The 27,731-nt window shown below is 35.2% G+C and overlaps 1 protein-coding gene across 2 annotated transcripts; it reads right to left on the bottom strand.

The window, feature by feature from the left end:
- Positions 1-4,767: 4,767 nt before the first annotated feature.
- Positions 4,768-11,560, bottom strand: LOC109163010 (NAC domain-containing protein 86). Of its 2 annotated transcripts, none has more exons than XM_019311731.1 (3): positions 11,192-11,560; positions 10,197-10,477; positions 4,768-5,376 (listed from the first exon to the last, which is right to left on the bottom strand). In XM_019311731.1, the coding sequence occupies exons 1-3, from the start codon at positions 11,346-11,348 to the stop codon at positions 5,080-5,082; spliced, it is 735 nt and encodes a 244-aa protein (XP_019167276.1). In that variant the 5' UTR covers positions 11,349-11,560; the 3' UTR covers positions 4,768-5,079. The 2 variants fall into 2 exon arrangements, with proteins under 2 accessions (XP_019167276.1, XP_019167275.1); XM_019311730.1 differs by having other exon boundaries at positions 10,194-10,477; positions 11,192-11,558.
- Between the last annotated feature and the right edge of the window lie 16,171 nt (positions 11,561-27,731).

The following is a 27,731-nucleotide window of genomic DNA, read 5'->3' as shown; positions in this document are numbered from 1 at the left end:
ATCTATCCTAGCAATTCATCACATTTTATTATGACATAACATAGTCATGCATGCAAATTTTTTTTTTTTTAACATAATAATTATTCTAAGTGGCTTGTAATGCCCTTCATTATATGCAAGCATTACAAAATCTAACCGCGAGGATTATTTCGGAAGTCTTTGTACTTTTCTCCTTTTTTTTTTTTTTTTTTTGTTAATTTTGTAATTAGTACTGAAAGTGAGTCTTAATTTTGTTGCAAAAATGTGGAGAAAATGGTGAGTAAAGTGCAAATATGGTTATATGGCACTTTTAAATGTAAGAGAGTATTGTTGGGATAAATTTAGAGTTCCTTTGGAAACTCAAAAAATGACTTCCGAAAGTCATTTCTCAGATAGTTCTGTTTTTTGGTATTCAACGAAAATAAAGTCATAGGATAATATACATTCTGGTCAACAAAACAAAAACAAAAAAAAAAAAAAAAAAAAAAAAAAACAAAAAAAAAAATCAATTTGGTAAAAAAATGTCTTTTCATATTTTTTGTTGAAAGATATTTTCTGAATTCTTTATTTTCCTGTATTTATCTTCTCTCTCATTTCTTTTGAAACTAATTTTGAATTATTATTACCACCACTACCGCCACATCACTACCACCCTACCACAACAATAACCACCACCACCACTATACATCACCACTTATTATTATTATACTAGCATTTTGTACGTGCGATGCGTGAAAATTCATGCCCAATATTAAAACATTGATAAATACAAATAATTAAAAAATTATAATTTGAATTATATATACACAAATAATATATGTATTTTGTACACACACATATATAATTTATCATTCATAGAAATTTAATTAAAATATAATTAAGTATTAAATTAATATATAATGATTTTAATATAATGATAATTAAAGAATAGAAAAAAAAATATGATAGATATAAGTGTATGGTAATAATGATGTGTTATCAATGTTAGAATTTAAAACTAACAATGTTATAACGATGTAAGAGTAGTTTTGTCTAATAAAATTAGAATGTACAACATTTAAAGTAAAATGTACACATTTATTTACATACAAAAAGAGGGACATAAATCAAGGATATAACCTTAATTGAGGCTTATTATGTTTTTAGATTAGATAGATTATTATTATTATTATTATTATTATTATTATTATTATTATTATTATTATTATTTATTATTATATAACAAATAATTTGTTAATTTTCATGAAAAATGAACTAAATAGAAAGGATGCAATTTCTTAACTTTTAACCAAATAGAAAAAGATATTTTTTTTACCTTCAACTAAACATTTGAAAATTAAATTACTTTCCAGAAATTGAGTCATTTCTGAAAAATATTTTTCAAATTTCCAAACAAGCCTTAATTCAAGGACAATAAATAATGAAACCAAAGATGTGTTTTTTGTTTTAATTTGGCTATTTAATTTACTTTGACCAAGTATAAATAGACCTGACAATTATCAACATGACACAAAATCGAATATGAAAATAACGAGTTAGTGTTTATTCTTAATGTGTCCCGTGTCATTAACGGGTTCTCCTTATGTTTTGTGTCTTAAGTCTTAACGGGTCGATCCACTTAACCCGTTAATATTATCGTGTTAACTCTTTTACACAATCACGTTTATAACTCGCTAAGAACTCATTGTTATTTAATATAAAAGTAAAGTTAAAAACTAAAAAAACCCTAAAAGCTTGGATGTGGGTTTAGTTAATGACTTAATGCATATAAATTATATAAATAAAAGAAAATGAATGATGAGTGTGTGGGGTGCACGCAACGTGCCCAACGAGAGCGTGCATCGTACGTGCTTGCTTGGCAAGTAGAAGTGTTGGCTAGTTGGTAATCATTTCCCATATAATATATTTTGAAAATTTTTAGATTCAAGACAAATAATCGAATTGAATGAGTATCATAAATATGACTAAGATTTAATTTACTACATCAGGCCAATACCTTATACCAATTATTAATGTTCAATAATATGATATTTGAATTTTTATTCTATTCAATTTTATTCCACAAAGAAAAAAAAAAACTATTATGAACTTTTTAAATTATGACTTTTACGGGCGTTTGGTTGGAGGGAGAGAATTATGTGGGAAAAGAATTGCAATTCCATGAGAGAGGAATAATGTGGGAATAAAGTGGTAATTTAAATTCCAGTGTTTGGTTTGCAGGAATTGAATTACTGGGAATTTCAGTTTCAATGTTTGGTATACATGAGAATTGAAAGGAAATTAAATAAATAGTATAAAGTTCGAAATGCCCGCATTTGTTGTTGTTGTTGTTGTTGTTGTTGTTGTTGTTATTATTATTATTATTATTATAACTTCTAAATGACCAAATTCAAATTTTGCTTTTGAAATTTTATATAACACGCTATAAATAAACCATAGAATTGCATGACAAAAGCAATAAAATAGATAAGAGAGTTTTGAGAAAACATATTTGATTGAGGTTGGACTACTAATTGACGTTCTATGTTGAGAGTGAAAAAAAAAAAAAAAAAAAAAAAAAAAAAGACACGCTATAATCAAAAGAGAGTAGTCAAACATCAATTTTTAGGTTAAAAAAAAAAAAAAAGATAGGGGTAATTTTGTTTCAAAGTTTTTTTTTTTCCTGAAATCCATGGAATTGAAATGCCACCGGGGGGGCGGGGGGGGGGGGGGGGGAGAAGGGGACATGGGATTCTAATTCCTTAAAAATGAGGGAGTTTTAATTCCGCAGAATTGTAATTTTTTGCAACCAAAACGAATGAATTTGTTTGCCTTCAGAATTATGTGGGAATAGAATTGTAATTCCCTCAAACCAAACACCCTGTTAGATGTGATTTTATCATTTTAAGAATGTTATGAATTGATTTTTTTTTTGTTTGCTTGATAGATTGACTTGTATGTTTTATTTCTTTTAAACGGGTTTCGTGTCATATCTTGTCAACATGATCCGAAATCTATTAACAAAACGTGTCTATCGTGTCAACTAATTTACTAATCGTGTTCGTGTTAAGAATTTTAACCTGTTAACCTTAATGGGTCGTGTTCGTATTTAGCCTTATCGTGTCTATGTTGTTATTATGTCAACTCGTTAACGAACTCGTATACACGAATTGTCAGATCTAAATATAAATACATTTTTTTTTTATATAAAGAGTTTAATTGTTACACCAATGCTAAACATTAGGAGGTAAATTTAGAGAAAGAAATTAAAATAGCACTTTCCTTATTTAAATTTGAATTTTCCCACTAATTAATTTGCTTACGAGTTGCATTCAAAAAAAATAAAAATTTGCTTACGAGTTACTTTCAAAAAAAAAAAAAAAAAAAAAAAAAAATTTGCTTACGAGTTACGACCACTACCTAAACAGACTTGTTTGACGAACATAATTTTACACTGCTAACTAGGGGTGGACTCAAAAAATTATTTTGAGTGTGGGAAAAATTCAAATGAGTTTTAAAATGTTAATGACAAAATGTCAAAACACCCTTAATAAAGTTTAAATACAAAACACATTATAAATTATAATGCAATATTTATAATAGACAACATGATAGTTAAAAGTGGAGCCAAAAATATATTTGAGTGGGATAAAATTTTATAACACTTTGAAATGCTATAAAAATATTTATGACAAAATACATAATCAAGGGTAAAATTGTAATTTATGCCCCTCCATAATATGCCAATTTTCAATATCACTCCTAAATTATTAGTGATATATTGTTGCCCATTAATTTTTAAAACGGTACATATATTGGCTCTCTCGTACTGTACAGGAAGAAAATTGAAGGCAGGGACGGAGCCAAAGGGGCGGAGGGGGCAACTGCCCCCCTTCACCCCACCCCCACCCCATATATAATTTTTGTATGTATATATGTATATATAGTACATGTGTTAGTATTAGTAAAATAAAACTATTAAATGTCAATAAGAGTTGATTTAGATGAGTTTGTTGAGCACATGTTGAGTTATCTTAAAGGATAGGTGTATGAATCTTGACATTAACATAGTTTTATAGTTGGCTTCAACAGTTTTTTTTTTTTTTTTTTTTTTTTTTGACTCACCCCCTATGATTTCAACACAGTCACGTTTTTAATAGCTTTTTAATATTTAATATACACACACATATATATAACATTCTTTTATATTAATAACGAGATGTGCTTTTTTTTTTTTTTTTTGACTCATTCCATGTGATTTCAACACAGTCACGTTTTTAATAGTTTTTTAATATTTAATATACACACACATATATATAACATTCTTTTATATTAATAACGAGATGTGCTTTTTTTTTTTTTGACTCATTCCATGTGATTTCAACACAGTCACGTTTTTAATAGTTTTTTAATATTTAATACACACACACACACACACACACACACACATATATATATATAACATTCTTTTATATTAATAACGAGATGTGCTTATTTTATTTTTTTAAATTATCTCTTTTGTTTTAATGTCGCTTTTACAGAAAAAAAAATTTAGAATCCGTCCCTTCTTCTTCGCCCTCCTCAATCGAATTTCAGACTCTGTCCCTGATTGAAGGGTAACATTTACACTATGGGAGGGGCAATATAAGGGTATTGTCATATTTAATTGTCGTGACAATTAGAATAATATTTACCGGATATTCAAAATAATTTTGTAAAATTTTAAGTTAAAAAAAAAAAAAAAAAAAAAAAAGAAGATCGAACAAGAACAAGACAGACATTTATATTAATTAAATTGAATAAATCATAAACAAAAAAACCATCCTTTATTTGACAAGTAACACCATGATGACAATTGACAGAACCTAACCTGTAAAGCCTTTAAGATAAACTGGCCGTATAGATTCCAACAGCCACAAACCAAAAAACAGAAGAAGAACCTAAAACCCAATTAGAGATCGAGTATATCATCAGTACACTGTGTATCATATCGAAACAAAATTAAATGTTACAAACTTAATCAAAATAATAATAATAATAACAATTATTACTTGGAAAACATATATATTATACGAATTAGAGTTTTGTCACTGATTATAGTTTGTTTTTGTTTCGTCCCCTTTAGTTGGTGAATGTCGTTTGAGACAGCTCTTCTGTACCATAGGGGGACGTGAAAGAACACCATGCATCCTCCGTGATGAACTGCATCCATGAATCATCTTTATCTTCTTTTTCTTCTTCTTCCACGCACGAGGATGACGTGAACGGAACCTCCGGCGATGGCGTTTCGTACTGATCATTTGCGACGGTTTGTGCTGATGAGTAGTCCAGTATTTGTATGTTGCTAGGCTGTGCTTGTTCCTCTATTTCAGAGCATATTCCATTCTTCTTGAACACTCGGCACAATGCATATGAGTCCTGCATGCGTCATCAAAATTAATAATCCGTTAGAAATAACTCTTTTGGTTTTTAGTGACGGAAAATCCACAGTCACTATCCGCTTAAGGTGAGGTACTGGATTTGACCCTCTACCGACCTTTGTCCAACAATTTTTACTCTCAGTACATGCCTGTCTTTTATCGATCTCTGCCCAACAATATTTACAATCACCACCTGTCAGTCTTAAAAAGGCAGGGTGGTGGACTTGGCCCTTCACCGCCCTCCGCTCAACAATTTTCCTTCTCCGCACTTGCCAGTCTTAGCTAAAGCACTTATCACTACGCAAATGCTCAACTTTATTTCCTAATAGACCACCATAACATTTTTGAGAGACAGAGTGTTAGACTTGGCCCTTTACTGGAGTTCGCCCAACAATCCCCTAGCCACTAATTGATGGACTTGCCCTTTATCTGCCTTCGCCCAACACTTAGCCGACAGAGGAAATATCAGCTTAAGTTGTCCATAACTGAAGGTTCAAACCAAGAAGATCAATAGACCATTCTTGTCGAGATTGGAACTTGTAATTTTATGATTACTAAGTCAACCGTACCGACTTCAGTTGGGGAATATAAACAACTATACAAATGAAGTAAAGATGGTAGATTTTGAATTTTGATAAATTTAATGTGTTATACTCTTATTTATTAGTTTATTACTATAATTATTATTTGTGTGTACTAGAAGCTATGAATTCTATATATAACGCCAAGATGTTTCATTCTTTCAGTGACGAATCTGCTTTTATGGGGTATGAGAGAGAGAGATAAGGAAAAAAGTTTGAGGGTGATTATAACGTAAGTGCATCTGCTGACAACAAAAGCTCATGTTATGATTTTTAGTAGTCAATAATTGGGGCTGTTTGATTTAAATCTATTGACACACTTCTGGAAAAAGTAGTAATTTAAGGACAACAACTGAAAAAGTCAAGATCACTGTCTTCCCTAACCATAAGGTACACTCTACAATAATGCTTTCTTTTTGTCTGTCGCATATCCCACAAGACATCAGATTTTGTTACACCTATTTTCCTTATAATTTTCAGCTTCAAATTAAAGCACAAGATTTACTAACAAGCTACTTCTGACACCAAAAAAGAAATTATAATATTATTGTATAGAATTATAAAGAGTTTTCGGAAATTAAAATAATTATATTGAAACTTATAGTTTTACCTGTCAACTTTACTTATAAATAATGAATTTCTAGTGTGGTATTTAATAAGGGTACGTTTGGATTGGGAAATTATCAATCAGCTGTGTGGACCATACTATCAAATAATATATTTTTAATATATTAAAAATGTACATTGTATTCAAGAAAAGTACATTATTTTGTATAATGTAAATTCAGTACACAAATAATGTACTTTTAGTATATTAAAATAACTTTTTGTTATGATCAACATAGCACTGTGTGGACAATGAACAACACAATAATTTGTCGCAAATTTTACGATGGACCAGGGTTCATCTTGCATTGTTAACCCTAATCCAAAATGACATTTAAATTATGTGTCTCCAATTAACATATTATGTACCTACAATTGACATATGCCTACAAATAAATTGAGTACACATAATATGTTAAGTACCGGCACATAATATGTTAATTATAGGTGCATAATATGTGTTAGTAGGTTGTTAGAGGGATTCTCCTAACTACCCATTTGAAATTTAAAATGAGTGGTTAGGAGTTTCCATTGGCTTGCATATAAGCAGAGGCCTTCTTTGTTCTCTGTACTGATTCATACTATCTGAATATAAACATACACACTTCACTTTAGAGTTCAACATGGTATCAGAGCCATAGATGTGGCCTGTGGGTGGTGGGCTTTGGTCGGAACAGGGAGGCGCCGCCGCCGGGAGGAACGGACCAGTCGCCGGGAGGTTCACGCGCCGCCGCACTTCAGGGCCTCCGACGCGACGCGCCGGCGCTTGCGCCGTCCTCCGACCTCGCCTCCGGCAGTGATACAAGTGGGATCGAGGCACTCAAGTCCTTTCTCGGCTCTGAATTTCATACTAAAGATCTGGGAGTGTTGAAGTACTTTCTGGGGATTGAAGTTGCACGCTCTAAGAAGGGCATATTCCTCTCACAGAGGAAATATGTGTTGGACTTGCTCGGGGACACGGGGCTGCTTGGGTCAAAACCATGTGATACGCCCATGGATCAAGGTGTGAAGTTGTTGGCAGGAGAAGGGGAGCCGTTTGAAGATCCGGAGAGGTACAGGAGGTTAGTGGGAAAACTGAATTATCTCACAATCACCCGTCCAGATATTGCGTTTCCAGTGAGTGTGGTTAGTCAGTTCATGAGTGCACCGACCCAGACTCACTGGGAAGCAGCGGTTCGGATTGTGAAATATTTGAAAGGTGCTCCTGGAAAAGGGATTATTTATGCTGACCACGGGTACATGCGTGTTGAGGCGTTCTCCGATGCAGACTGGGCTGGTTCACCAGGTGACAGGAAGTCTATGACAGGTTATTGTGTGTTTGTAGGAGGCAACTTGGTCTCGTGGAAGAGTAAGAAGCAGAATGTGGTGTCGCGCTCGAGTGCTGAGTCAGAATACCGGGCTATGGCTCATGTGGCAAGCGAAATAGTCTGGGTGCGTAACATTCTAAAAGAAGTGGGTGTTGAAGTGAAGTTACCGGTAGATTTGTGGTGTGATAACTGTGCTGCCATACACATCGCAAATAATCCGGTCTTTCACGAGCGGACGAAGCATATTGAAGTGGACTGCCATTTTATACGGGAAAAAGTGGAGCAAAGGCTAATATCACTTACACATGTTCGGAGCGGTGATCAACTAGCTGACATATTCACGAAAGGGTTGTGTAAGAATCGGGTTTCATATATATGTAACAAGTTGGGCATGTTTGATATCTATGCTCCAACTTGAGGGGGAGTGTTAGTAGGTTGTTAGAGGGATTCTCCTAACTACCCATTTGAAATTTAAAATGAGTGGTTAGGAGTTTCCATTGGCTTGCATATAAGCAGAGGCCTTCTTTGTTCTCTGTACTGATTCATACTATGTGAATATAAACATACACACTTCACTTTAGAGTTCAACAATATGTTTTATTTACAGGCATATGATTTTTTAATTGAAGACACATAATATATAATTAATATATTATGTGCATGTAATTAATATATTATGTGCCTTCAATTTATTTACAGAAACATAATTTATTAACTAAAAATACATAATAGGTTAACTGTAGACACATGATTTGTGTACGTTGTTCCATGGTATAACAATTGGTTTGGATTAGAAACAAATTAGAGGGAAATTAGGATAAAGTTAAGGATTTGGTTGATTGTAATAACGGTTGAAAAATAGACTTTGTTGGAATGGAAGTGAGGATATTCAAGGGCAAGATGGACAACATGGGCTGGCTACAGCGACACATGTAGGCTTCCCCAGTTTCAAGGAATAAAGTGAAAAAGCAGCCGACAGAGTTCTTGCAAAAACAACAGGAAAGGAAAGCGATGAGATGATGATATAAGGTAGCTAGTGTGGAAGAATCTTTGATCAAAGAACATTGTACGTCGTAGAGATCATCATCAAAGACAGCAAATAAAGAATGCAGTCTTATGATTGGAGGCATATAAACTATGTTTTGTGGGGGTGGGGCTGGGGTGGGTGGGGGTTGGGGGGGGGGGGTGTTGGATACTTCTTTTGTCTTACTATAAAACAAAGGCAAAGTGAAGAAGCCAAATCTTTGGTCACACACTCAAGAGATCTCACTCCTAGGCAAGCAACGAATATGTTGCCCATCCATTTTTTTTAATGTTATTTATATTATCATCTATCCCAGATTCAATTCCCACCATGATTTAATCACACTGTTGATTAAAAAAATACTGAAAAACATTTAAAAAAAAAAAAAAAAAAAGAGTAAAGAAAGAGACAAAGAAAGCAAGCAAAGTAAAGGTGAAAGAATACTACGAAAGAGACAAAAACATAATCTTTCCATGCATGCCATGCAGTCCACGTTATTTCACTTTTATCATTTTAGAAAATGGGAATTTTTTTGGCAATTTTCACAGATTTTATAGGCTCTCTGTAAGTAAATTTATATATTTATTAATTTTTATGCATGACCCACAATTATATATTCTACAATTTGCATTATTATTACAATGTTTGTCAGTGATCCAAGGAGAGTTTTTGCTATGTTTTTTTGGCATCTCCTTTCTTTAATTTTTTTTACTTGTTGGTTGGGGGTGAATTTTCACTTGCATTTTTTGTTTCTCTTTACTTTCTTGGGCACAGAGAGAGGGGGATGGGAGTTAGGAGCTGAGTAAAGCTAAGAGATCACATATATATAACATGGGGCACATGGTAAAGACTTAATCATCATGCATATTTGCATGCTTTTTATCTAACCCTTTAAGAGCAAAAGAGGAAGAGAAAATTCTTGAGAGGAATTGCTTTTCCAATCAAAGTCCGGATTAGGAAATTCATGCTTTTGGACTCAAATGAAAGGGCTCTGAAATCATGACACCAACCAAAAGAAAAGCCATGGGAGGATAACACTAATCTATATAAACAATCACTTTACTAATCTAATGATCAATAATGCTGACCTTATTGTCACTGGTTCAGTAAATAGTATTTGAGAATTGAGATAAGAGACCAAAGTTCAAAACTCAACAGTAACAGTGTGACGATTATGTGGTGATGTAATCTCAGTGAGGGTGGGTCACCTTACCAGGTGAACCATGGTTTATGATATAATGATTGTAAGAATAAAAAGATAGAGAAAATAGAGGGAAGATCGAATGAGAATACGAACCACCTGAATGCCGGCGGAGGTGTCCTCGCACTCTCTATCGTCGAGGCGATACTCGTGCATTACCCAATCGGTTCGGATGCCCTGAGGGGCTCTCCCCCGGTAGTAAACCAATGTTTTCTTCATTCCGATCGCCCGGTTTTGTGAATTCACTCTCCGGTCCTTCCCGGTTGACTTCCAATACCCCGCTCGGGTAGCTCGGTTTGTTCTAAACCCGTTCGGGTATTTTCTGTCCCTCGGCCCGAAGAAATACCACTCCGGATCTCTGCTAGGCAAAAATGACTTCTCTGCAATGTATATATACAACGATAACTAATTAATTACTTGAAACACTAAAAATAAAGGGAAAAAAATAAAAGACTTTCAACCCAATTTAGTGGACAAAATTTGTATTTTAAAGAGTAATATCAAACATTTTCAATATATTTGTGTTTCCGAATAATAAAGTTGGTTGTAATATTTTATTTAAATATTATTTTCTAGAAAAAAAAAATGTACTTGTTATTCCTAAGTTATATGGTAATTGCATGATTCAATTCGTCTCTACTTGTTGATCGTGTTCACTTTTTTATCCCTAAGTTATAATTGACCGTTGCAAATTTTGTTCTTTTTCTAACAAAACATTATTAGGGATAAAATTTACAATAATGCCAATAATAACTTCGGCCCGGATCAAAATTGAGCATGACCTTGTTAGAAAAATGACGAAATTTGTAACTACAGTTATAACTTAAGGACAAATGTGAGGACAACGTAACCATTAAGTAAAAACAAATCTTACAATTACCATATAACTTAGGAACAAAAAATGCTATTTTTGGGTGTCTTTAGTTGCCAATTTAAGGATATGGGGAATGAGGGAAGTCTCTAAAGTGCAGGGTGATGGTGATATTTCATCATTTTTCATGCAAGATGGTAAAGCATCATTGGTTGATGGAAATTGAAAAAAATTAAAAAAGAAAAATTGGAAAAGGAGAAGAGAAAGAAAAGAAAAGAAAAACCTGCTAATTCCCAAGGCTCACACTTGTAGAGATCAACTTCAGGGATGATGTCAAGCTCAATCTCCAGGCCATGAATCTTCCTCTTCAGATAATAATTCACCAGCTCTTCATCAGTGGGATGGAACCGGAAACCTGGAGGCAATCCCACCGGAGCCATTCTCTATCTCTCTTTCTCTCTCTCTCTCTCTCTCTCTCTCTCTCCCTCGGCGGTCCACCACCGTACCACCCCACCACCGCTCTCTCTCTCTCGATCTCTCTGATCTCTTTCTCTCTCACTGTAGCACACACCCTTTGATCTTTGTAATCATCACACCCCATCAATCATGCCCATATATATATATGTGCGTAAAGCGATTCAAAGTCCTTTGTCTTTGAGTCGTTTTTTGCTTTTTTTCTCTTTTCTAGATTCTCTCTCAGAAACGTTTCTCTCAAGCCCACTTCAATTCCTCATATATATACACGCATATATATATATATACAGTACTGAACAGCAAAACATACAGCGCATGCACCAGAACAGTAATTTTGATGTATATATGGTTACGTTCTTGAGGATGAAGCAATTAAGCTTTTTAGGCTTTAGCGATACAAATCGTGAAGTTAGCGGCTAAAGCAAAGAGGAGAGAAGAGAGAGGTGATCCTATACTAGCTGGCTCTGATGTGGAGAAGATACAAAAGTGAATATATTATATATTTCCCCAAAAGCACATGCTTTAATATACTGTATTTATTTATCTGCAAAATGCTGCAAATTTTAAATCAAAAATCACTCTGATCTGCTATAAACATAGTTCTAATAAATTAATCATTTTGGTTTAATTAAATAATTAAGATATATATATATGTATGTACTGTGCAAAATCATGACAAGTAATCAATATAACAATCATTATTCTATAGATCATGATGGACCATAAATAAAAAGTACATTTTTAAAAATATATATATAAAAAAATACATTTTTAATATACTAAAATTACATTATTTGTGTACATAAAGTACGTTATTTGAAAATATATTAGTTGATTTTTGAAATTACATTATTTTGTATAGTCATAGTTCACATAGTTGTGTGGAACATGATCCACATCAAAATTCAATAGTTATTGTGTGGACCGTGGTCCACACAGCTGTATGGACCATTGTCCACATAATAATTTGTCATCAAAATTTGTCACAATATATAAGGAAAAATGGTCAAATAGGTCATCCAACTACACACTAATTGCAATTAGGCCACTAAACTAAAAAAATTACAATTGGATCCTTGAACAATGCAAATTCATGCAATTTAACCTTAAAAAAGTGGCTTGTTTACCTGTTAATTATGCTGACGTGTCGGCCACTGAATTTCAAAAGAATTTGTTAAATTTTATTTTAATATTCTTTAATAAAATAATTATTTTAAAATAAAATTTAGAGTGAATTCTATTTTTGGTCCTACTGTTATAGGGGAGTTTCCAATTTCAGTCCACTTTAATTTTTTTTTGCCACTTTACAACCACTGTTATTGAATGTGTTCCACTTTTAGTCCACCGTTAATATTTCCGTCAAGTGGCCGTATAATCAAAGGGTATTTTGGTCTTTTTATGTTTGTCTCTTCTCTTTTAATCCAGGCGCTTCGTCCTCCTCCGATATTCGAAGATCGCTCTTCGAACAACGAGAATGGGAAGCCAAAGCTACATCGTTTCGTTCGTTCCAACATGGGCCGGCGAGGTTTCTTAGGTTTTAGGTTTAATGTTCTCATTTCTATAGTCAAACATAGTCTTGGATGAGAAGAAATGTCAAAATACCCCTAGATTACACGGCCTCTTGATGGAAATACTAACGGTGGGACTAAAAGTGGAACACATTCAATAATAGTGGTTATAAAGTGGCAAAAAAAAATAAGGTGGACTAAAATTGGAAACGCCCCTATAACAGTAGGATCAAAAATGAAATTCAATCTAAAATTTAAAAATAAAAACTTAGTCGGAGACGAAGGTGTCGTCTCCTGCCTGGATAGAGCCGGAGACGAAAGGGTCCCCTTAGTTTTTTTTTTTTTTTTAAATGATTATTTTATTAAAATTTTAAAAATTATTTTTAAATTCAGTGACCGACACGTCAGGATAATTAACAGGTAATAAACAAGTCGTTTTAGGTTAAATTGCATGAATTTGCGTTGTTCAAGGACTCAATTGTAGTTTTTTAGTTTAGTGACCTAATTGCAGTTTGGTGTGTAGTTGGATGACCTATTTTACCCTTATTCGTTCAATTTATACTATTAATAAAAATAAAATCCTCCTTTGTGAAATTCCCGCCCAAATAATAGTAAAGGTAATTGGAAAAGGAAACTTATATTATTAATTGACTGAAAATATAAAAGGATCCTAACGGAAAGGAAACAGAAATTAGGCAAATTGAAAAAGGAAGCGAATATTATTAATTGACTGAAAATTATAAAGATCCATAATTGACTGAAAATAGAAAAAAAAAAAGAAAAAAAAAAAAAGAAATGACCAGATTAGCGTGAAATAATATTTGATTAGAAGGTAAATTGGAAAAAGGAAACTGATATTATTAGTTTATAATTCCCACCTTCTCTGATCTACCTATAAATAGTTAAATACAACGGATTGGTGACTAACAAAATTGTAATTCTTCATTTTGCACTGCCTCCCCCCTCTTCCCGTGTTGGTGACTCTCTCATTCCCTTCTTCCACTGCCTAGTAAGAAATCATATTACAACTTTATAAATTGACATGTAATATGCATCATTATATAACAGTTGACACTATATTTACTTTTTAAATTATTTCTACTTTATTTTTTATATTTATTTTAATAATAATATAATTATCTAAATCATATTACAATATCACTTTATGGTAATGATTAATTGTCGTAGCGGGAATTCACCGTGAACCACCGCGAGAACGTCGAGATCTTCATCGATCCGTATATACACAAAATATGCTTATCAATATAGAATTCTTCAAGAAAAATTATACGGTTGCGACGGAGAGCGTGAAGGGGCAGGCGGCGACGGTGGCCTCATCGCTGGTGATGAGGAGAGAGGCGGAGGAGTTGATGAGGGAAGGCAGTGTAGGCATAGGGAAATCGGTGGAGAGGGGTGTTTTATGGATGAGGGATCCAAAGAATGAAAATTGGATCCCGGAAACTCATTTTCATGACATTAATATTTTGGATGATATTAATATTGCCTAATATTCTTATTAATTATTTTCAACCTAATTATTTCCTAGCTGAAATTAATGTACCAAAATATTAATTATTTATTAACATAATTGCCTAATATTCTTATTTTATACTTAAGGTATAATATTATTAGTACAAAATAAATTATCATTCCCTATGAAATAGATATCCAAGGTGAGGTTTGCACCCCTAACTATCAAATTTAGAAAGCAAGAGCCTCACCCATTAAACTATACACACATTTATGTCAATACTTACATTCAGTACATATTGAACTAAATCTTCAATATGAAGGAATATATACAAATTCATCTCCTCTTCCTTCTGCATTCATGTTTCATTATTATTATTATTATTATTATTATTATTATTATTATTATTATTGTTGTTGTTGTTGTTGTTGTTGTTGTTGTTGTTATTGTTGTTGTCATTTATAACAATACATATATTATATATAAATATTAGGGAAAATCGCACTTTTGGTCCCTCAATTAGTACCCAAAATGCAATGTGATCCTCACTTCCCAATTTGGACAGAATTGGTCCCTCAATTATTCCACCGTTAGTCAATTTTGTTCTTCTGTGAGTTAATCCATTTAACACCGTTCACAGAAGGACTAAATTGACTAACGGTGGAATAACTGAGGGACCAATCCTGTCCAAATTGAAAAGTGAGGATCACATTGCATACGGAGCACTAAATGAGGGGCCAAAAGTGTGATTTCCCCTAAATAAAATTTACATTAGTTATATATATAATTTGGGGAAATCGCACTTTTGGTCCCTCAATTACTGTCCATATGCAATGTGATCCTCACTTTCCAATTTGTACAGAATTGGTCCTTCAATTATTTCACCGTTAGTCAATTTAGTCCTTCTGTGAGTTAATCCTTTTAACATCGTTCATAGAAGGACTAAATTGACTAACGGTGGAATAATTGAGGGACCAATTCCGTCCAAATTGGAAAGTGAGGACCACATTGCATTTCGGTCACTAATTGAGGGACCAAAAGTGCAATTTCTCCTAAATATTATAATAATTAATAACTTCAACTCCTCAAGTCATCGGACTTCAACTCTAAGTCGTAAGTCCCAAATCAGTCTACTGTCTACGCTCACACAGTCGACACTCACGCAGTTCGCCACTCTACCTTCCGATCAACTCTATGTCCCTCCGTTGCAGAGATAAAAATCAAAGTATGTCTACTTCTTCATCCTTCTTTCCATTTATTAAACCTAATTTAATGTTTATATGCTCTGTTCTACAATTCTATGAAACGTGAAATCCCTAATATGTAAAAATACACACGCAATAGGTTCCTCTTCGCTTTTATTTTGTTAGCTTTGGTACGGTGCTATTGTTTGTATTTTTAGTTATGGACTTAGGATTTATTGCTATTATGCTTTTCTTGTGTCTCTAGTAAACTGGAATATTTGATGTTTTAATAATTCTTATTTTTCAAATACTAACTATGCAGATGGATGATTCTTCATCTTGTCATCAACAAAACACTTCAAGTGGCACTCCAAGTGAGCCAACTGAACAATCGGTCATGCAAAAAAAGAAGCGTTCAAATAGTGGACTTCCACCAAAACCAAACCAAAATAAAACTTTTTGAAACCGAACCGACTCTAATGTTAAACCGAATGGTTTAATTTTTAAAAAATTCAAAACTGAAATCCAAAACCAAAAAAGAAAAAAGAAAAAAAAAAAAAAAAAAAAAAAAAAAAAAAAAGAAAAAAAAAAAACCACGAATCGAAGCCCGAAACACCCAACCCTAAAGTATATTTTTCCTCAAATTTGAGAAAAAAAAAAAAACTTTTATAAAAGTACTTTGTAATGAACCAAACAAGTCATTAGAGTACTAGAAGAATTATGTATTACTAGAATAGGAATAGTGTGAATCCCAATATAAGGCCTTCATGAGTAATTGAAATTTCATTATTAATATATTTGAGGTAAAACGGCAAATAAAAATAAAATGTAATTACCTGTCAAATTTTTAAAAGTTACATATAAACACTCAAACTCAATAAAAATGTGTATTCCTATCTCTTTTACCTCCGTCTTTTTTCTTTTTTTTTTTTCACTGTAAACTAATGCTCAAAACAATACATAAAAGAAGAGAAAAGGAGTGGAAAACATTTCATTCATTCAATATTTCTATATATTACAACACTATATATATATATATATATATATATATATATAATAAAGTTCTAGTGCAGGTGAATGTTTCTCGTGCGGTTGTACGGTTTTAATGTGCGTGAGTGTGTACTTAATGTGAGTAGTCTTGAAACTTAAGGTGCATGAGTTTTATTCTTAAGGTGCTTGTGTTTGTGTTCTTAAGGTGTTTTGTTTGTGTGCTTAATGTGCATGTGTTGTTTACTAAAGTGCGTCAGTTTAATGCTTAATGTGCGTCCACTCGCACAATCGCACCTGATCCCTTCACTATGTGTGTGTGTGTGTGTGTGTGTGTATATATATATATATATATATATATATATATATATATATATATGGAAGGGTTCAGGTGAGGTTGATGCTTCCCGTGCGGTTGTGCGGTTGGACGCACCTTAAGCATTAACATGCCGCACCTTAAATACACAAATCACCACGCACCTTAAGTCCACAAACAAAGCACCTTAAGAACACAAATCACTTACCTTAAGTACAAAAATCACGCACATTAAGCACAGAACAAAGCACATTGAGCACAAAACTCACACACATAAGATTTTAAAATGTCTCACATTAAGCACAAACTCACGCACATTAAGTACAAAACCCACTCACATTAAGCACAAACCTCACGCACATTAAACATTAAATTGACGCACTTTAAGTATTAACTTACAGACGTTAATCACTAACCCCACGCACCTTAAATACGAACCCCACGCACATTAAGCACAAACTCCACTCATATTAAGAACAAATCTCACGCACCTTAAGCACAAAAGCCCACACTTTAAGTTTTAACAACTACTGACATTAATCACTAACCCCATGCACCTTAAGCACAAACCCCACACACATTAAGCACAAACTCCACGCATATTAAGAACAAATCTCACACACCTTAAGCACAAACGTCCACACTATAAGTTTTAACAACTACTCACATCAAGCACAAATCTGCACACCTTAAGCACAAAACTCACGCACCTTACGCACAAGACTCACGCACTTTATATACAAAACTCGCGCACATTAATCACAAAACTACTCACCTTAATTTTGACCTAGATGCAAAAATTAAAAAATTTCCACCGTATTTTTTTTTTAATTTTGGTAATCTTAGATGTTAATTTAAGCGAGATGAATGACTTAGATTAAACCGCACAACCGCACCTGAGGCGTTCACCCGCACCAGAACCGATATATATATATATATATATATATATATATATATATATATATATATATATATATATATATAACGGGTTAGGTATTAAGGAAGTCTTAGGTGAAAAATAGGATTTAGTTTCATCCACTCATTCAATCTAGATCAAAGGTCCAGAATGAAGATATTTATAAAAAAAACACCGTGACATTATGATATATATAAAGTAACATTAAATTAATTTCATGATTACTACTAAGAGTTACTTCCATTTTTTGTCCAAAATTTATAGGTGGCGGTCCATTTTTAGTCTTTTTAATCATAACATTCACATTTGGTCGTAGTATTATTGTGGCATGACCATTTGTGGTCCTCCGGCAACAAAATCGTTAAAATATTGTTAAATACAAAGGCATTTCGATAATTTTTATACAAAGTGAGTTTGCCCTGCTATATTTTTATGTTTATTTATAAAAAAAAAAAAAATATTGTAACTGAAGACCAAAATGACTTTATATTTAACGGCATTAAAACTGTTTTGTTAATAAAGGATCAATAATGGTCATGCCACAATAATACTAGGACCAAATGTGAATGTTCTAATAAAAAATGACTAAAAATGAATTATCACCTATAAATCTAGTAACAAAAATGGAATTAACTTTTACTACTAATTGGGATCTTAATTACAATAAAAAACAATCAAAATGGAGTAAATGATATGTAAAATGGATTTGGAGTACCAGTTTACTTGGCGTGAGTGGTCGTGCACTTTCATCCCTGAATAGAGATTGAGAATTCAAACCCCCTCTTGTATGGTATAAAATCAATTTATGATACGGGTTTGAAGGTGTCTCCTACAAGTAGATTGGGTCTGCCTAGGACACACCTTGTATAATTTAGTCATTTCTTTTGGAACATTTTTGAAAAAAGGAAAAGTACATTAATTAATTGATTTAATACAGGAATTCTCTCTTTGAGATTCAACTTCTAGAGATCCATCCTTTAACAAGTGTTGAATACTATTGCATGAATCATTGTTCTATATATATAAAATCATTCCCCAACAAAGGTTTGCCTCAAATTAGTTAAGTGTGGTGTTTCTATTTACTTCTCAAGTCTCAAAATATATGCTTAACTTCTACAATCCTTCCATGGTACAGTGTGTGAGGGAATGAATCAAGTGTTTATTGGTGTAAAATGGCTAACTATAAATAGTACACAAAGTGAGAGTGAATAGCAAGAAGTTACAACTACTAGTCTAATAAAGCTATTCTACAGGAGTGTAACTAGAATAGAGATAGAATGTGTCAACCACCCATATCCTTAACACGCCCCTGCAAGAGTGAGGATCTGTCGGAGACTCCAATCTTGGACCGAAAACGAAGGAAAAGATGGCGTCCCAGTTGCTTGGTGAGGAGATCGGCTAACTGAGCGGAGGATGGAACATGTTGAACAACTAGCGCACCACTAGTAACTAGATCTCATACAAATAAGTAGTCTAAAGCCAAGTGTTTCATACGCGAGTGAAACACCGGATTTTTACAAACGTAGGTGGCACTGAGATTATCACAAAGTAGAACCGCGGGCTGTACTAGACTCAACCTGAGTTCCTGGAGCAAATTTTTAATCCAGAGGACCTCAGCAGCTACATTCGCCAAGGCCCGGTATTCAGCTTCTGTTGACGAATGAGAAACAAACTTCTGTCGTGAGGACTTCCAAGAAATAAGGTTGTTGCCTAGATACACAAAGTACGCCGTAGTCGAGCGTCCAGCAGTGTTGCACCCGCCCAAATCGGAGTCGGTATATACATGCAGCCGTAAAGCTTGTCCAACGCGAAGGAAAAGGCCGTGAGAAACAGTCCCTTTGAGGTAGCAAAGCACACGTTTAGCAGCTTGCCAATGTAGCTCCGAAGGTGCATGCATGAACTGTGAGAGTCAATTGACTGCAAATGCCACATCTGGCTGGGTGATCACAAGGTACTGCATGAGACCTACCAGGCAGCGAAATTGCGTAGCATCCGTCACATGATCAGGTGACTGAAAAGGTACTAACTTTTTTGAAACAACCAGTGGTGTTGAAACACCCTTTGCACCATCCATTTTGAACTGCGTGAGTATATCAATTATATACTGGCTTTCTGACAGGAACACACCATCACTAGTGGAGATGACCTCGACACCCAAGAAATGGTGGAGCGTACCGAGATCCTTCAGAGCAAACTGTGCTGACAAAGTCCCCACAAAACGATCAAGCCAGGTAACATTATTTCCTGTTAACAAAATGTCATCTACATAGACTAAGAAATAAACAATCACACCATGAGATGAATAAATGAATAGTGAAGCATCCGCTTGAGACTTAGTGAACCCACAACGCTGCAAAAACAGCGAGAGCTCCTTGTACCAGGCTCTAGGGGCCTATTTAAAGCCATACAAAGGTTTAGTTAACCTGCAAACATGATTAGGGTATAGTGGATCAACATATCCGGGCGGCTGCTCCATAAATACTTTCTCATGTAGTGTGCCATGCAGGAAAGCGTTATTGACATCTAACTGGCGCAAACTCCAGCGATTACTTAATGCAATGGTCAGGACCAACCAGATAGTGACCGGTTTCATAACCGGGCTATATGTTTCGAAGTAATCCCGCCCAGCTGTCTGTAAGAAACCTTTGGCCACAAGGCGTGCCTTGTACCGATCAACGAAGCCATCAGATTTGCGCTTCACCTGGTAAACCCATTTATAGCCAATTGGGACACAATCACCACGCGGGACAAGCGACCACGTATTGTTGCGGTGCAGAGCTTCGAACTCCTCGTCCATGGCTTTCCTCCACCTAGCGTCTTTGACGGCCTGGGCGAGGGTAGAAGGCTCTAAAGCCGGAGGTAAGGGGTGGGCTGTGGTTATGTTGACAACGTAATCAGAGTACCTTGGATTAGGGCGACGAGACCTGGTAGACCGCCGCAAACCAGCTTGCGATTGAGGTGATTCTGAGGAGGACACTGGTTGAGAAACTTCAAAGGTGGCGAGTGGATGGGAACTCGAGGGTTCATCGTGCGGGTGAACATTGGTAGGGACAGGAGGGGACGGACGACTCGGAAGAGACGAGGGTTGTGACGAAGCCGGAGAGGAATGGTGACCGGCGGCCATACTGAGTTCGCCGGACTGCCCAGACGTCGAGGAAGTTTGCAGCGTCGGAAGTCCTGGCGAAACCGACGCAGACGGTGGCGAAACTGAAGCGGGTGGTGAGGAAGAAGATTACGATTCTGAAGTTGGTGACACACCAGAAGATACCGGTGACTTGAATAGAATTTGTGGCAAGGCAGGAGATTGAACTCCATCAGTCATATCTGACTTAACCTGTAACTTCCTGGCAGGAAACACATGAGAAACAAAACGTACATGTATTGATAAATATACCTAATTTGAGACATAATCGAGGCATTTATAAGCTGATTGTGTGTTGAATATCCCAGAAAAATACACGTACGTGACCTTGGTTCTAGTGTTTTTGTATTATAGGTACGTAACCAGGGGAAACACACACAACCAAAAGGTTGTAGCTTATCATAATTTGGTAACTGGTTAAACAAAACATGATAAGGAGATTTATTACCTAAAACGGGTGTCGGGAGTCGATTAATGAGAAAGGCTACTGTTTGAAAGGCATAAGACCAATATGAAGACGGCATAGATGCAGCATGAAGAAGGAACATACCAGTCTCAACCACATGCCTGTGTCGTCGTTCAGCCATGCCATTATGCTCAGGAGTATGAGGGGGAGTAGTAAAATGTGAAATACCATGAGTGTTAAACATCAGTATTAATTTAACAAACTCCCCTCCATTATCAGAATAAACAGAGATAATTGACATATTGAAGAACTTTTCTACTAACCTTTTGAACCGGGGAAAGACATCAAACACATCGGACTTGCGTTTTAAGGGATATAACCAGATATATCGAGAAAAATGATCAACAAAAATTACATAATAAGCAAACCCATCAACCGACTTTTCAGAAGTACCCCATACATCAGTGTAGATTAATTGTAGAGGCCTAGAACTAACAAGAGTGCTTTTTGAGAAGGGTAATTTGTGACTCTTGTATACATACGACTGACAGTAAAATTTATTTAATGAGGACAAAGGAATGGGAACATTGCAATGTTGCAACACCAGATGTAACGCCTTACTGGACGGATGGCCAAGACGATAGTGCCACTGCGACACACGCGATAGTTCTATAGAATTTATTGTAGGCTGACTCGAGAGGGGTCCATAGTAGACACCATTAATGATCGCCCCCCGTAGAAGTGACATCCCCGTTCGAAGATCCTTCACGATATAATAGGAGTCAAAAAATTCAACCGATACACGATTAGTTTTGCACAACTGAGACATAGACAATAAATTTTTATTCAACTGTGGGACACGCAGGAGATTTTGGAGAGTGAGAACGGAAGAGGGAGTGGGAATTGTAGACTGACCAATATGAGAGATTTTTAGTGAATTACCGTCACCCATGCGTATTTCATTGGGACCCTTGTACTCAGAGAAGGTCTGTAGAGGAGCCATGTTCGGGGTGGCATGATGAGACGCCCCACTGTCAAATAACCACGGTGAAGTCGTACTTACGGTTGAATTTGCTGTAGGAGACGAAGTGAACAGAGTTTCCTGCATGGGAAAAACATTATGATCCTTTAAGAATCGGGCTAACTTACGGCAGACACGGGTTTCATGGCCAGCTAAGTTACAGAATCGGCACACAACACTGGTTCGATTGTTGCCATTTTGCGGTCGAGTTTGCCGGTTAGTATTGTTGTTGGTGCGGAACCTCCTGTTGATTTTAGATTGATGAAAATTCGGTGAAGCCCAAGAGCTGCGTTCAACAGTATTGGTAGTGGCCAACATGGACTACCGAGCAACATCAGCTTCTTTCAAATGACGCTCATGATCCGTTAGAACATCGGCTAATTCGCCCAAAGAGATGGGCTTGTCACGGACACGAACAGCAGAAACGATGGAGCTGTACTCGTCTCCTAGTTGCGTTAAAACATAAACAACCATGTCTTCATCCGAAATTAGGCACTGAGCCAAGGCGAGATCGTCGACTATAGACCGCATACCAGTCAGGAAAGCGGTAGCCGATCAATCACCTTTCGGGTTTTTGGTGAGCTTAGCCTTGAGGGAAATGATCCGTCCTCGAGAGGCAATAGCATAGCTAGCAACGAGCCGTTGCCAGGCATCGCACGGTGTTGGTGCGGAAGAAATAAGAGGCTGAATTGTGTCAGAACAACTCCCCAGTAGCGCATTAGTGATGATCTGGTCTTGACGAAACCAAGTCAGGTGGGCAGGATTAGGGGTGGTCTGTTCAGTACCGCTAAACTTGGCTGGTTCTTTAACAGAACCGTCGATGTAGCCAAGGAGATTGAAGCCAATTAATGTCGCCTGAACTTAGCATTTCCAAACGGGGAAATTAGTGGGGGTAAGTTTAATAGGGAAGTTGGACGGAGCATTTAGCTGGATAACATCATTGCTGGTTGCAGAAGATTGGGAAGCCATCTGTGTCACAAAAGGTGGCGTAGAGGAAAGGGAGAAAAAACAGGAATAATTCTCTTAGGAGATTGTGGCTCTTGATACCATGTGAGGGAATGAATCAAGTGTGTTGATGTAAAATGGCTAGCTATAAATAGTACACAAAGTGAGAGTGAATAGCAGGAAGTTACAACTACTAGTCTAATAAAAGTATTCTACAGGAGTGTAACTAGAATAGAGATAGAATGTGTCAACCACCCATATCCTTAACACGGTGGACCGGACATCTCTGGAGATGATCTTTGTAGTTGGTCCAAATCCTTGATTTTCTTGGTGTGGGTGGTGGCAATGGGGCTCTCTTTTTTTGTCTTTTTTTTTTTTTCAGTTGATTTGGGTTTCCTTAGGTATATATGCGGATTGATCATATCACTTGTTGAGATGATCTGAGCTCCATAGCGGTCAGAATATCAGAAAATAAAAAAAAAATATTGAAGAGATGAAAATGTCTTTACATAAAATATAGAGTTTCACTGGAAAATTCAATGAAAGAACAAAAAGTAGTATCCAAAATATAATAATTTGGCATCAATGTTAAATGATAAAAACAATAGTATGAGACTAAATTTAAAATTGCAATCAAAGGTAATGAATTGAACCTCTACTGGAATTAACACCTTTTTAATGTGTTTAACTTTTTCACAATCTCTAAGAATTTGAGAAATGTAATTCTCTTTTATCTTCCCTACACTTTGATCATTTGACACCATTTGAGAATCTAATCCCACTATCACATTTTAGAAATTTCACTCACAATTAGTTGCAGCCCTCTTGGAGCCTTGGGCGCAATGTTCTTTACATCTTTAGCTTCCTATATCACTATAGGAAAACATTTATAAATAGTATCATTAGTTATGACAATTAGATAAACATTTTCGTGAAAAAAGTTATTATTTGTTGCTATATTATTTGTTGGAGAAGCTTTATCATGGCTAAGGAACTGGAGAGAACAATCCATAGAGCTTTACACCGATTGCAGCACGCTACAGAGCTATCTATCATCCGCTCAAACCCAGTTTCGTTCGTATATTGGTTATGCTATTGATAGGTGCAGGGCTATCATATCTACTTTGCACCACTGTTTGATCAATTTTATTTCTAGATCGCAGAACTATTATGCGCACACTTTAACATCTACAGCTTTTGAAAACTCTACTGTTATGTACTGGGACTCAGTCCCACCTGACTCGATTTCAGGCTTTCTTTAATACAACCACATTAGTTTCCTTTCAAAAAAAATGTCATTTAAAAATATTTTTCAATAAAAATATGAGGCTAGTTGTTGAATTACGTGCCATATTTTATTTTCTCAGAAGTTAACATCAATGGGATAGAAATTGTGTAATATAATATCAAAAGTGACAAAATTAATGAAGTTGTGAAATTAGATGTTGTCAAATATCATTAAAAGTTAGAGATGAGTGTGACACAATTGTAATAGCCATTGGGATTAAAAGTAAAACTTTTTCAGCTAATTAATTAATATTCCATTACATTGATTAGTAGGATTATTGATAGTAAAAGCAGAAGAGTAGCAAGTAGCGAGGAGTAGGCATGGCTAATCTTGCATTTAGCTAGTCATCGTATAATTCGGGTAATTGATGAAGACTAAATTTCTAAAGCCTATATGTCATTTTATGGGGCTAGCTACATATATATATTGACTATGGAAAATGATAATTGAAATTTTACAAAGTATAAATTTTTTGTCCCGTATTTTACTGTTATAACCAATTTTTCTAAGCAATTGTGTAAGGTCTAATAATAATAATTATTATTTTTATATAACAATAATAATAATAACAATAATCTTTTTTTTTTAAAAAAAAAAAAAACCAAAGGAACGAACTTTTATTAAATCAGATGTTGAATACAACTAGGAATAGAAGAAAAAAACATGAAAGGATTAGTTTGCGAAGGCGCAACCCTTGCCAAAGCGTGGGCAGCTTTATTCACTGATTTAGGAATAAATCTGATAGACACCACTTCAAAGTGTCTTTGGTAGTCTCTAATTAGAGAAAATTACACTTTTAGCCCTGTGACTATTGTGGTCTTATTAATTTCAGTACATGACTTTACAATTTAACAATTTAGTACCTTAACTATGCAATTTTTAGCACATTTGGTCCACCCGACCAAATATCGCCGGAAAAATACAAACCATTTCTAATTATTTAATCATGAGGACAAAATGGTCATTTTACATTTTTCTTCTTCCTTCTCTTCCCTTCTTTGTTCTTCTTCCCTCTTGCAGCGACCGCCGGAAAAAAGATAAAAAGAAGAAATTTCCTTTTGCACACAGATTTCAACAAAAATGAACCCACCATGAAGTTTATCTTGACAATCTTCTTGAACTCATCTTCGTCTAACTGCAGTTGCATTTTATCTGAAGCCCTAAGCAACTTGGTATCTTGAAGGAAAATTACTACAAAACATTTTGTGCACTTCTAAAACAATAATATGAAGTGTATGGTTCAAATATGATTACAGAGTATTTTCATGGAGTCCTATTGCTTAAATAAGTGTAATTTTCTCCATTATTATTTAATTATGAAGTCATGTTGTGTGAGAGAGATTACAGAGTATTTCCAAGGAACAAGTTCTACCGCAAGTTGTTTTCGATCACTCCCCAAGCTCGAGAAAGGAGAGCGCCGCCAAAGGCGAGAATTGAATAAGATTAGTTTCTCGTACTCGTCGCAGGTTTCGCAGGCCAACTATTTTAGCTTATCGTCGTTGACCGGGGAGTCAATAGTAATTTCAAACAATTTAAAAAGATGAGAAAATTACACTTTTGGTCCTATGACTATAGGGGAGGTGGTAATTTCAGTTCGTGACTTTTAAAACTAACAAATTTAGTCCTTTTAATATGCTTTTTTTAACAGATTTGGTCCTTCTGGCCAAATCACAGGCCAAAAAGTCACCGGAAAAATATAAATCATTTTTTATTATTTAACTATGAGGACAAATTGGTCATTTCTTCTTCTTTCTCTTCCTCCTTGCCAAACATCTCCGCCGGAGAAAGCTTAGCATTTCATCTGCTCATCGCCTAAACATCTACCTCTTTAGAAACCAACCCATTTTATGCTATTTTGAATCCTTCAGAGAGCCCTAACCATTTTAACAGAAGGATTCATCAACGCATTCAAGAATTTGTACAAATATTTGTAGATTACACCAGAATTTACACCTAATTTCAATTCAAACTTAGTCACAAACTTATGAATGTAATTTTAGGGATGTAGTCTACCACTTCATCTCCTTTCTCTGCAATCACGTTTGTTAATGGATAACTAATTCCATTGGCATTAATAATGGAAGTAAAGTGGAAATTGAAACGCAATAGAGAACATCGTCGGAGACTGGGGCCAAAAACACGCCACCGGAATATTCCTCCGACTCCCAATATCCACCACCCAGGACAAAAAACAGGTCATAGATAATAACGCTCGCCGGCGGCCGCGCAAGACTGTCAAGAAGACGGTCGACGGGAGCTTTCATTTCCGTATGCACGGCTTCCAGGAAATCAACATAAACTTTCGCTCGGATCAGTTCAGAAGGATTGGCGTTTTGTATGGCGCCAAACAGAAGGTTCATCGGCGACTTAGCATCATCATCGGAGCTGAGGAATCCGAGCCACTCTTCAGTGACCACGAAGGTGATGAGAAATTCGGGTCGCGCCATTGCTATGATCTTGCAAAGGTTCATCAAGGGATTCACATGGCCTCTTCAATTCTGGAGTTTCTTCCCTGGAGTTCAGAAAGGAGATGAAATGGTAGACTACATCCCTGGAGTTTCTTCAATTCTTGTCAAGGAGATGAACGGACGATTTTACCCCCCCCCCCCCCCCAAAAAAAATAATAAACAAATCAAATTGAAATTCCGGCGAAAATCTACCGGTAAATTAGCCGAAAGGACTTAATGTGTAAAAAAAAGCATGCTAAAAGGACTAAATCTGTTAGTTTTAAAAGTCACGAACTGAAATTACCACCTCCCCTATAGTCATAGGACCAAAAGTGTAATTTTCTCTTAAAAAGATTTACATTTTCCGGCGACATTTGGCTGGTGATTTGGCTGGATGGACCAAATGTGTTAAAATTACATAGTTACGGGACTAAATTTTTAATTTTTAAAGTCGTGTACTAAAATTAACAAGACTCCAACAGTCACAGGACCAAATGTGTAATTTTCTCTTGCTAATTATTACGGAGTATTATTGTTGTTAGTTGTTGTTGTTGTTAGGAAATTTATATCATGGCCCAAGGTCCACATAACATTATGGACCCTAGCTTGAAACGACAAGATACAGAATTCGTACCCTTAAGTCTTAAGGTACAGAAATTCATAACGCAAAATACAAAAAATTAAAACACAAGACACACATACACATTTTATATATTTA

Source organism: Ipomoea nil, unplaced genomic scaffold, assembly GCF_001879475.1.
Source record: "Ipomoea nil cultivar Tokyo-kokei standard unplaced genomic scaffold, Asagao_1.1 scaffold2975, whole genome shotgun sequence".
In the NCBI taxonomy this organism is placed as follows: Eukaryota; Viridiplantae; Streptophyta; class Magnoliopsida; order Solanales; family Convolvulaceae; genus Ipomoea; species Ipomoea nil.
This window is presented reverse-complemented; position numbering and strand designations above follow the sequence as displayed.

Excerpts from the sequence above, each read along its gene's own strand:
- LOC109163010 (XM_019311730.1), bottom strand. The coding sequence starts at position 11,348 with ATGGCTCCGGTGGGATTGCCTCCAGGTTTCCGGTTCCATCCCACTGAT. Across the intron at positions 10,478-11,191 it reads TGAGCCTTGGGAATTAGCAG|AGAAGTCATTTTTGCCTAGC; the intron begins GTTTTTCTTTTC and ends TATACATTGCAG. Across the intron at positions 5,377-10,193 it reads CCTCCGCCGGCATTCAGGTG|GACTCATATGCATTGTGCCG; the intron begins GTTCGTATTCTC and ends TGACGCATGCAG.